The 12,171-nt window shown below is 53.7% G+C and overlaps 1 protein-coding gene across 1 annotated transcript in view; it reads right to left on the bottom strand.

The window, feature by feature from the left end:
- COL27A1 (collagen type XXVII alpha 1 chain) overlaps positions 1–12,171 on the bottom strand; it is a 147,901-nt gene that overhangs the window by 53,242 nt on the left and 82,488 nt on the right. Inside the window, 5 exon segments of the mRNA XM_058523857.1 lie at positions 2,308–2,361; positions 2,590–2,643; positions 4,562–4,615; positions 9,577–9,621; positions 11,274–11,327. Coding sequence (XP_058379840.1) covers positions 2,308–2,361; positions 2,590–2,643; positions 4,562–4,615; positions 9,577–9,621; positions 11,274–11,327 — 261 coding nt within the window.

Below are 12,171 nucleotides of genomic sequence, written 5' to 3'. Positions count from 1 at the left end.
ATAGTAGAGTGCTTAAAAGAGCAGACTGTTCTTCCAGAGAACTAAGTTCAAATCCTGGCACTGCCACTTACTAGTTCTGTGACCTCTGGCAAGCAACTTAAACTCTCTGGGCCTCAGTTTTACCATCTATAAAATGGGGATAAGAAGAGTTCCTGCCTCCTAGAGTTGCTGGGAAGAGGAAATGACCAGGAAGGTCCTCAGTAAAGGGTAGCATCAGCTCTCTCAAAGGGGGAGGAGGTTAGAAACTGGAGGTCCCAGAACCTGACTGTCCCTTCTCCCCAAATAATGGGCTAATCTTGGCTGACCTCCAGGGACTGTGGGAGAACACGGATGTTAAAGTGATTGAAAGGTGGGAAAATGCCAATCAGCTGTGAACAGGATCATCATAAACGTCATTTTAATAGTAATAGTCTTACTAATAATAGTGGTCATTGTATCTAACAAGTAGTAATAGTAATTATTGTTATGACCATTCATTAAGCGCTTAGTGTATGCAGGGAGTTGCTAAGCATTACATCATACACTATATAATTTATTTCTCACAACCATCTCTTAATAAAGATAGTATTATGCTGGCTATCTGATGGGGAAACTGAGGCTCAGAGAAGCTATGAATGTTGCTAGCCGTCACACAGCTAGTAAGTGGGGGAGCCAGGATTTGACTCACATGTGTCTCAGTCTGAGGTTTTCTGGACCTCTGTGCTATCCTGCTTCCCCAGTGGCACTGGGGGCAGCTGGCTGGCTGGAAGGAGCCCCCAGAGACCCAAGGGACCAACCCTACACTGCAGCAGTGGAGGTCCACGGCAACCTTGAGATCTGAAAGCATCAAGTGGCTGTCACATTTCACTCAGTCTCAGCCAACCCATTGAGCAGACGGAAGCACTGAGGAAATGGGGTGGGGAGCTCAGTGGGGCCACGGAGGCAAGGGGCTCAGAGGAGCCCAGCACCTTCCTTCTCTGTGCTGGACCGGATGTCCCCACTGTTTTCCCATCTTCCACTGGCCTTCCATTTTGTCCCAGCAACTCCTTTCCGGGCTTTCCTCCTCCCATTGGACGGAGGGACAGACTGAGGCCCAGGGAAGCCAAGGTCCAGGGGCGCAGGAGCTATAATTTGATGACGGACCCCAGCATCCTTGTACTCAGGCTTCAGCCCTACCCTGGGCACCTCCCACTCTTTGACAAGTGACTTAAACTCTTTGGGCCTCAGTTTCATCATCTATAAGATGGGGACAAGGAGAGTCCCTGCCTCCTAGCATTGCTGGGAAGACTCTAGATGGGCAGTAGGTGCCGGAGAAGTTTGGGAACTGGGTTGGCCCGGCTTCCCTAATTGGCACAGAGAACCGGTGTGTGTGAGCGTCCTTTGTGCTCACACCATCAGAGGCTCATGTTCCCTCCCTCATCAGACCCCAGGGAGCCCCCCAGGCTGGCCTTTGGAGGGACCCGGGCTGCCTGAACTCATCATCCCCCAGCCCTGCCCCGGGATCCTGCGTGGGCTGACCCCCTCCTCCAATACCCTTTCCACCTGTCGGAAGCCCACCTCTCCACCTCCCCAGGGTGAGTGCCCTTCCCAGTCTCCATGTTCTCCATCAGCAGAAACTCCCTGTGCCCGGGCTGAGAGCACTCCTGCCCAGACCCCATATCACCCTCGGGGAGTAGAAGGGGCCCCTGAATCTGGGTGCTTCTGGCCACACACACCCCGGGCCTCCTGCCTCCCCACCCCTCCCTGCCCTGGGATCCTCAAGAATATCCCTGGTTCCTCAGTCCTCACAAAAAACCCAGGACCCCTGCATCGTCGGCTCTGACCCTCAGCCCATGCGTCCCCAGCATTTCTCTTCTTCTCTCCTGCTTTCTCTAGAGCAGACATCACTTATCCATTGGGTTTCCTCTCTGCCCTATGCGAGAATATAAGCTCCTAAGGGTAGGACAGCTTTCTGCCTTATTGATGGCTGCAGCCAGAGTGGCCCCATGCACGTATCATACAGTATTTCCCGAGCAAAGGAACAAAGCAGTGATAAATAATAGTGCTAATGACCAAGATGCTCCTGTGGAATGAACATCACTACATAGTGAACATTAGCCGCACAGTTTCATTTAGCCCAAGCAATCACACTGTCACGACCATGATTATTTTCTCTTTTTTTCAGATGAGCACAATTTAGGCTCAGGGTTCAGTGCTCTGCCCTGGCAATAGAGCCAGAGATTGGTGGAGCTGGGATTCGAACCCAGGTCTGTCTGACCCTGAGGCCTGGACTCCTCGCCCTTACTCGACAGTGGCTTTGAGCTCAGGGAGCATGAGGGCTTTGCTTACCGGGGGTCCAGGCTCTCCGGGGCTCCCAACGGCACCTGGCATTCCCGGATGACCCTACTCAGAGAGAAGATAAAGAAGGAATCAGCTGTGTGAGGTGCCTCTTCCTCCTTCAGGCCCTCCTCGGCCAGCTCGGCCCCAGCCCAGGGACACAAGGGTGACAGCCAGGCATCCCAGAGGGAGGAGTAGGTCATCCTGAATGCCTGGGGTATGCAGAGGCAAGAGAGCAGAGCTGTCACCGCGCTGTGACAGGAGAGGGCAAGGGAAGGCAAACTTGCTCCTTACCATCGACCCCTTGGGTCCGGGCACGCCTGGGGGTCCCATCATGCCCCGGTCACCCTGTGATGGAGACAGCAATCCAGGGAGGTCACGGCTGTGGGCTGGCTCTGTGGGGCACAGCTGCAGAGGGCCTTCCAGAGGCCAAAGAGGGGCAGACTCGCCCGAGGTCTATAGAGTCCCTGCCCTGCTCATGGCCACATCACCCAGAGCGGTGACAGTGGAGGGGTGGGGGTCTGGGATTCCACCCAGCAGAAGCCAAGACCCCCAGAAAGTCCTGGGAGGCCTCAGCATCAACCACAGCATGCCACACTGTGGGCTGCCCTGGGCAAGGGTGGTCCTGATCAAGGATGAGCTCATTACATTGTCCTCTTTGATCCTCACCCATGTCATGCGGTCCCCATTAGGCCTGGCATCCTCTGAGCAGGGCTTGCTGAGGCAGAGACGGCCAAAGAAGGCATTTCTTTCATTCTCCCCACCCCCTACCCAAACCTAGATGAGATGCTGGAGAATCAGAGATGTAACTCATTCCCTCTTGAGCAACCCAGACAGACCGGGCAGAGACGGCAGGTGTAGCAGACAGAGCTACGGCCGGAAGGCAGAGGCTCAGGGTTTGAATCCCGGCTCTGTTTTTGGGAGGCCCTGTTTCTGGCATCTACTCAGCCAGCAAACATAGATTGAGGGTCTGCTACGTGCTTGGCACTGAAGCCACAGTGGTGAGCAGAAACAGGCCGACCCTGCTCACATGGAGCGACACACTCAGAGTGTGGCGGGGAGATGGACACAAATGACCAAAACGGATGCAAACTGGGGTTAGGGCAGTGAGGGAGGGGTGTCGGGGCTAAGGCGTTTCAGTGGGGGATCTGACCCTCCTGGGTGCAGGGATGTGGTGGGAAAGTCTTGTTTGACCCAAGAGCTGAAGGATAACTGAGAGTCATCTATGCAAAGAGGGTGGAGGTGGGGGGAGCGGGAAGAGCGCACCTGGCCGAGGGAACAGCATGGACAACGGTTCATAGGTGAGGAGGGACACAGATGTTGGAGCAACCCAGGCAGGCAGAGTGCGCCTTCCTATTGCACTATGGTTACGTAAGATGCACCCCTGGGGCAACAGGGTGGGGGGCATGCCGGACCTTTCTATGCTTTTCTTTGAAACTTCTTGTGAATCTATGATTACTCCAAAATAGAAAGTTAAATTACACAACGAAGAGGAAGAGGAGGAAGAAAGGAAGGAGGAGGAGGAGGAGGAGGTGGTGGTGACCAGAGTGTCTGGGATGCAGAAAGTGATGGGGAGGGAGGCCCAGGATGAGTCTGGAAAGGCAGATTAGGGGAGGTGAGTCCTCTCTCTGGCCTCAGCTTCTCCGTCTTTCCAATGGGAATAGTCTGGGTGCCCCCGGAGGGCTTGCTTGGGGATGAGATAAACCCATACGAAGGAAAGCAGGTAACCTCAGGACCCACAGTGGGAAATGGCAAGCCACAGGCTGTCTGTGGCTGGGCGCCAGCGTGAGGCCAAGTGGCTTAGCAGGCAAAGGTGGCCTTGGGGACTGCACCCAGTTCAAATCCCAGCTCTGCCACTTCTAATCTGGGTGACCTTCAGCAAGCCACCTCCCTGATTCGAGCGTCAGTTATCTGGTCTGTAGAACAGAGCTGCTGGGGATTAACAAGGCAACCTAAGGAAATGTGCTCCTTCTTTAAAAACATGAATCTTTCCCTCCCCTCTGCTGCCCATCCCTGTGCAGGGCCAGACCTCAAGCATCAGGAGACATCTAACTGCCCTGGGGGTGCTGACAGGAGGGCAGGGCAGAAGCCCCAGGGCATGCTGGGAAAGGGGACAATGGCTCCTTGACGGTCAGAATGCCAGGGAAGCGAGGAGAGGCCGGAGGAGAGAGGTCTGAAATCCTCAGGTCCACTGACCCCTTCATCTTTTTTAAAATTTAAAAACACAAGTTCTACTGGTTTATACATTCCCCCCAACGCAACTTACCTTTTCTCCCATGATTCCTGGCTCCCCGACCAGACCAATGAATCCCAAAAGTCCCTACAAGAAACATGCAGGAAAACAAGAGAAAGGAGGAAGCCACGTGAATTCAGGGATGTGCCGAGTTTCAAAGGCAACCCGCCCTCGTCTTCCTTCCTCTGGAGCTGTCTCCCCGTGTCTCCTGCCCCGTGCCTGGTCATCCAGCTGGCGTGGGGCAGCCACTGAGGAAAGAGATGCCTCTCTCTGGGCACTGTCCTGACTTCCCTCACTCCACCAGATGGTTCTGATTTCGGAGCCAAGCGGTGGGGCCACTGCCAGCAACCCTGGGAGCGCCACACATTCTTCCCGCGCCAGAAGCAGGCTGGGAGGCGGCCACGTATAGGGGGCGCGTTGGGGTGGGGGGGATGGCCCTTAAGCTGTGCTGGGAAGAGGCCTGCCTGTGAGCAATCTGTCCCCTTCTTTTGGGGCTCCGGGCTGTTTCAAAGCAAGAAACAAACCTGCTGGCCCGGCTAAAAATACCACAACAGCCTCCGCCAAAAGACCTGATTGAAATCTGGGAAGTGGAGTCCTTTTTACCGTCCTCTGAAAGACATCCTGTCCTTTCTGAAAGGGCACACACACACACACACACACACACACACACACACTGGTTCCTGTTGCTCTTTTTAACTCCACTGGGTGATACTTCGCCTCTGTGTTCCAGGGGATCTTCGGTGGCTGGAGGCCTCGCGGTCACCCTGAGCAAGCAAACACACGCATGCACGGCGAGGGTGCACAGCCCAGAATAGTCACCGAGGAAAGCAGACCAGTCCATTCCAGACCCCACCCTCTTCTCTGCCGAGGGAAATTCGAGCAGAGGGGGGTCTTGTGCGGTTCAGGGGTGTGAAAGCGGCTCTGGAAGAGCTCAGGTTTGCAGCCAAGAGTTTCTGGGAGAATTAGGAAAGACTGAGGATGCGTGGATTTGTCCCATAAAATCTGCTCCCTGTCCCCATGCTGTATCCAGAAAGGAATGAGACCTTGCACTTGACGGGAAACGGATCAGAAGTCGTACACTCAGAAAGGGAAGCTGCCGACCTGTCAGTCAACTAGACGGAGAGAATGGTACCCCATGCTGTTAGAAGTGTGCGTCTCAGAGAGAGTTTTCAAGTGAATCTCAGGCCAAGACCGTGTATGTCTTGCTGCTGCAGCCTGGACTTCCACTCGGGTCTGTGTGGCCCCAAATACCACACACTGTCCCCCGACCCCGGGCCTCCCAAGTGTGCGGCCATGAGCAGGGCCTCCCTGGCACCCCAGGACCATCATCACACAGGGGGGTTCTGCTTCCCTGAGCTCAGAGACCCTTCGGGGTTCAAGTATGAGGCGAGAAGAGTAAAGCCCAAGGTATGAGGTCATGGCTAATAAGTCACAGAAAATAACCAAGCATTTGACTTTTGCAAAACTTAATTTAAAAAAAATGAGAGCATTTTCAAGGTGATGGCAATATTAATACCAACAGTTGGCACTTACGATGTGCCAAGCCCTGTACCTGACCCTTTATCTATGTCATCGTCATTCAGTCCTCAGGTTTGTGGGCCCTGGGCAAATCGCAGAGCCTCTCTGAGCCTCATCTGCAGAGTGGGGGACTTTAGAGAAAGTCCATCCCCACCTCCCGGGGTTGTTCTGAAGATGGGGACAATGCATGGCATACGTAAGCACTCAATACATCTCAGTTTCCTCCCATCCCATTCTAATTTATTTCAAAAGGGCACGGGGTTAAGAAAGAGGCCTGAGCCCCCCACACGGAGCAGGCCGACTTTTAGAGGATGCCGGATGAAGGGAATAAAAACTGCTCTGTTAAGACGCCCCTGCCGGACCGGCCCGCAGAAACAGAAATTTCATAGCTACTTTAAATTTATGAGTTGCTGGGTCCTGGAAGGCAGGCGGGTCATAAACCTCAAACAAGAAGCCAAACAGGATCCTAATGAATAAGAGCCATACAGCAAGTGCCCCATTCCCCCGCCCCCCAACCCCTGGGGCACCGTCCCGGAACACCCTGGCACGCCTGTCCTACGGGTGGAGCTGAGGCTTGTCCAGAGAAGCCAGCCCTAGAGGCCCAGGGCTTCCACCTGGCTAGTTGGGTAGAGAGACAGCTCTGACAGCTGTGGGCACAGCTGGCTCCTCTCGAGCTGGCAAGAGGGCACAGGGAAGGAGGCAACATTGTCACCTGCAGCGCACACTGCACAGGCAGGATCTGAGGCCCCGATCTGGGGGAGGAGGCTGGCCTGGTCCTCACGCTGTCTACAGATAAAGGGCCATTGCCTGCTATGCGAGTTTTTCTCCCTCCCTCCCTTCTCGCATAGGACATTCTGCTAGGCACTGAGGATGCAACCGGGAAGAAGACAGTTGTGGGTCCTCTGCTGGACTAGGCATCTCAAGGTTAGGTGTTTACATGCCTGGCTTCCCCCTGGACAGAGCTTCTTAAAGGTAAGGCCATGCCTTGTAGTCATCTCTGTGTCCCTAGCACCCAGGACAGAGGTTGCACTGTGACAAGCTGTTAGAACTGACTGTAGGGGCTCAGGAAGTCAAGGGTTTTTCCATTCCCTCCAGGGCAGGTCTTGGGAAGCCAGCGCAGACCTGAGTGTCACCTTTGGCTCTGACAGTCATGTGACTGCCTCAGAGATCTTGGGCAAGTGACTCCACTTCTCAGAGCCTTGGTTTCCTCATTTGCAAAATGGGGATAATAATGGCCACTGCCATAGGGACGCCAGGGGAATTGCAGGTGATGCTGTAGAAAGTGTTTGGCACAGAGCCTGGTACCCAACAGGCGCCCAATAAATGTAGCTGATGCTGTGGCTCTAAGGAGGTCCTTATAATCTTTCCTGGGGGTCCTCTGATTCTGCCAGGAACAGGAAATGCCTGCTCCTTCCCACATCGGGAGGGGGCCAAGGGAACAGCTGGTGTGGCACCCCAGCATGCCCGGGGGCAGACACAGGGCTCCAGCTCTGCCTCGCAGCTCAGACAGGTCTATCTTTCCTACTAAGCCAGCTGGGCAGCTAGTGGGGGTTCTGCTGAGCAAGTGGGCCTGGGGCTGCCCTGGGCAGGGTCCCCACTCCTCCTGGCTCCACAGCTCTGCCACTACCTCTTGATCATCTTCGTCAAGCCCATTCTCCTCCATGAATCTTAGATTGCCAACGTGAACTAGGATCTAGGGGTTCTGAACCTGGGGTCCCTCTAAGGCTGCATGGATGCAATTCAGAGGGTCCAGGAACTTGAATGGGAAAAATTACAACTTTCCTTTTTACTAACTTCTAACGGAAATTTAGCACTTCCAACTATGAGTGTAGGTAACAAACCCACAGGACCTGTAACTGTCACAGATATTTACATGTCACATTATAGTCATTTGCAGAGATTTCAAAATGTATCATTAAGGCTTGTCCCCACTTCAAAATTGAGGTCATTAGGGGACCGCCCCACGGCGCAAGCGGTTAAGTGCATGCGCTCTGCTTTGGCGGCCCAGGTTTCGCAGGTTCGGATCCCGGGCACGGACCAATGCATCGCTTGTCAAGCCATGCTGTGGCGGCGTCCCATACAAAGTAGAGGAAGGTGGGCATGAATGTTAGCCCAGGGCCAATCTTCCTCAGCAAAAAAAGAGTAGGATTGGCATCGGATGTTAGCTCAGGGCTGATCTTTCTCACACACACAAAAAAAAAATTGAGGTCATTAGACCTGCTGCTAGATATCACTATTTAATGCATTAATAAAGAAGCATATCTGTGAGTCGATCACATTTTAACATATTTTCATAACTGTATTTCAATATAATTGATTTCCTTTGTAATCCTTTGTTTTGTATTTTATGCATTTAAAAACTCTACTCTGAGAAGGGGTCCATGGACTTCACCAGCCTGCCACGGGGTCCAAGGCACAAACAGGGTGAGGACCTGGGGACAGGCAATTGCTAAGGACTCTTTGTGTCCTCCATCCTAGGATTCCGAGTATCTGTTTCCCCAGGGCCCCACCATCAGCATAAGCATGAAATTAAATTTGCTGATCATATTGCCTTTTTTCCAATCAGGAAATAGATGCAGGCCACGGCAGCCCGTCCAGACTCCCGGGCTTCCCACAGAATGCGCTCGAATGACACTGGAAAGGTTTCAAAAATCCAGTCCTCCCCCTGCTTAATTCCTCTCTTTCCCCCAACAGATGTTGCCGGCCTGGTGAGGAAGCCCATCATGCGTGACTCTCACGCCACTGATGGCGTTTTTCCGAGGAGACAAATTCTTCTGGGTCTCCAGCATCATCCCTTCCTCTGGCCTGAGACAGCCCCTTGCAGGGTTCGGGGAGTGGGGTCCCTTCTTTAAAGGAGTGGAGGAGACTGCTGCCCTCCGACCTGACCTCTGAGCCGCGAGGTTAAGCTTTCTGGAGGTGCGGGATGCGGAGGAGGGTCTAAGGCTGTTCGTCCACGCGGCTCTCAGAGATGCTCGTCTCCAGGCCGAAGGCTCTGGACCTCGATAACGAAGATCCTGATCCTCAAACCTCCTGTTTAACGACTACTTTCAACCTCCTCTCCTCTTCAGACCTTGGCTCGGCGTCCTAATGAGCCAGAGCCACTGGTCTGAATTTCACTTTCTTTATAATTTAGGGACGCCTGGACCCAGAGCCGCTGGAAGTGGCTGTGCTGCTCCGGTCGGCTTCCCCATCTGTAAACTAAGCACGGGCGGCGAGTGTTGAGGGCTCTACCAGTTGTAACATTCTGGGAGCAAAGTCACATCACCTCTCTGGGCAGATGCCCAGAAACCTCCGCAGGGTCAGGCCGTGGGGATGGCTGCGGAGACTATGATTCACGGCTTTCTCATTCAGTGACTTCACCTCCCTGAGAGTCAGTGTCCGTGAAAGGAAAGGGGCAGATGAGCGGACCTCGCTCTGGGGCGGGGATGGGAGGGAAATGAGGTGTATGTGGAGTGCTTACTGAAGGGCCGGGCACAGAGTAAGTGCTCAATAAAGGGAGCCACTCTGCTCAGAGACCCGTGCTGACGTACCTGCTCGCCCACGGGCCCCGGCCGTCCAGGATCGCCCGGCTCCCCCTGCAGAGAAACACAGAGGGTCACTTGACATGCGCGATGGGAGTCCAGGCCTCCCGGGGACACTCAGCTGACTGGCCTGAGTCCCCACCAGTGGGGATGGACCAGGAAGCTCAGCTGCAGAGTCTGGTCTTGGAGACTCCAAACAAATGGCAGGGACACTTGGCTGGAACCTCTGGCCCCAGAGATGACCCTAGTCACCCATTCCTTCTGAGTGGCCCTTGGCAGATTACTCAGCATCCTGATGTCTAAACCCTTCATTAACCCATTGCATTTTGTGGATGTGGAAACTGGAGCTCAGAGAGGTGAAGTGACCTGCTGGAGGCTACATGGCGAACTAGAGGTAGGGCTAGAGTTGGAACTTTGCTCTGACTGATTGAAATCGCCATTCCTCCTGCATCGGGCTGCCCCACCGCGGGACGAGCGGGGAACTGGGGAGTCAGGACTCCTGGGTCCCAGACCCTCACCCACCAGAGCTCGGCTACCAGCTCACAAGTGACCAGTGAGTCCCGTCTCTGCTCTGGGCTCAGCATCCTCAGCTATAAATAAGGGAAATCAGACTCATTCGTCTCCCAGGCTATTTCCAGCTCTCACGCTTGGTCTTGTCTGTCAGCTTTATCCCTTGCTGGCGTGGCTCCCGCTCCTTCAGCAGCCACAGCCGCCCTGGTCTCCCCACAGCGTGAGTGGAGAGAGGCAGCAGACCCATGGGATACACCCCCCGGGCTATGTCACTGCTCCCACCACAGAAACCCAAGCGGTAACTGAGGGAGAAAGGCTGAGACCTCACAGGGCAGGACACAGGCTCGGACTAGCCGGGAGTTTGGCTCACAAATGGATGTGGCTCTTGGCAATCCTGGTTCCAGCCTCAGCCTTCCGTCCTCCCACAGACTTCACGCTCACGCAGACCAGAGGGGCCAGCAGACACGAGAGCCATCTCCCTTTAGAAGAGGGGGACATGGACGACCTGGGTCCCCTGGCTCCGCCCTAACCCTCTGTGGGTCTGCCCAACTGGAAACTTGGCCCAACAGTCCCTGCCCAGGACGGCTAGGAAAATCCATGCCCCAAGGGGAGGCTTTGGGAAGCCATTAAGTGAGGCTGCCCAGGTGTGGCGGACCATCACTCCCCTACCTGGGGCCAGCTCCTTTTTGATAAATTTTTTAAAAACCTGTTACAAATGTAATACATATTTTTTGTATAAATAGCGGAAATATAGAGGCCCAGAGAAGAAAATGGAACTCTCCTACAATCCCACCACCCAGCGATAACCCCTGTCCACAGTGCAGCCTCTGCTCTGAGCATATAGAACACAGTGGAACCAGCCCCTGCAACAGGCCATACTGGAATGTTCCATCTTATAATCTGCTTCCTACCACCACCACCACGACACGCACAGGCATTGTTCCATCATGTAATATCTTCCACCCCACCGTCTTGGTGGCCTCATTATCTCCCATGATATAACACTGCCCCCCTGTTGAACACCTAGGTTATGTCCATTCTTTTCTTGTCTGTTACAAATACTTTGTGATACACGGGGACCGTTTCCCCCCCTTTTCACAACTAGCCGTGGAGCTCGGGGTTCGTCCTGGGCCCTCATATGTTGGCTCCCCATCCCTCCTCTCCTCCCCAGCCCAGTCACTGCCAGGTCCCCTCACCTTCAAGCCATCCGGGCCGGGCCTCCCAGGAAACCCCTTCCTGCCGGGTTGACCCTGCAACAGAGAGAGGTGAGTGAGAGGAGCCAGGCGGGGGCCGCCTTGCTGGGGTCCCAGGATCTGGCATAGGGGAGGGCCACAACGCCCCAGGGGACAGGGATGCAGGGCCCTGATGTCATCACGCCACCAGGGAGGGTCTGCAGCTGTGTGACCCCGGGGAAGTCTCCCCTCCCCGGCCAGTCTCATCTCAATGGGGATGACAAGGAGCGGGGAAACAGAAAGGGCTGGACAGAAGATAAAGGGCACGGGGGAATGGAGAGTTCATGCTCGTGGTTCTCAAAGTGTGGCCCAAGAACCCCTGGGGGTTCCTGAAACCCTTTCAGGAGAGTCATGAAGTTAAAACTATTTTCATAATAATATTAAGATGTCATTAATATTATTATGTGTCACGCTCCTTCTCATGAATGTAAGCGGAATTTTCCAGAGGCTCCACGACATGTGGTGTTATCAACAGATTGAACACAGAAGCAGATTGGAGAACCCAGCTGACTTCTATTAAGCCAGACATTTAAAGGATTTGCAAAAATAGTAAAACTCTTTTCATCAGATGATTTTGCTTTGGAAAATAGACCTATTTTTCATAAAACTATTGTTTTCGTTAACATGAAGTGGGTTTATTATTAATGTTAAATGAATCAATAAATACATTTAAAATGTCTCAATTCTAATTACTAAGATCAATGAATGTAACCCACACAAAGAAAACCATTTTGGGTCTGCCATCATTTTTTTTTTTTTTTTTTGTGAGGAAGATCAGCCCTGAGCTAACATCCATGCTAATCCTCCTCTTTTTGCTGAGGAAGACCGGCTCTGAGCTAACATCTGTTGCCAATCCTCCTCC

This window comes from Diceros bicornis, chromosome 28, assembly GCF_020826845.1.
Source record: "Diceros bicornis minor isolate mBicDic1 chromosome 28, mDicBic1.mat.cur, whole genome shotgun sequence".
In the NCBI taxonomy this organism is placed as follows: Eukaryota; Metazoa; Chordata; class Mammalia; order Perissodactyla; family Rhinocerotidae; genus Diceros; species Diceros bicornis.
Note: the sequence above shows the minus strand (reverse complement) of the source record. Positions and strands in the feature narration are given on the sequence as shown.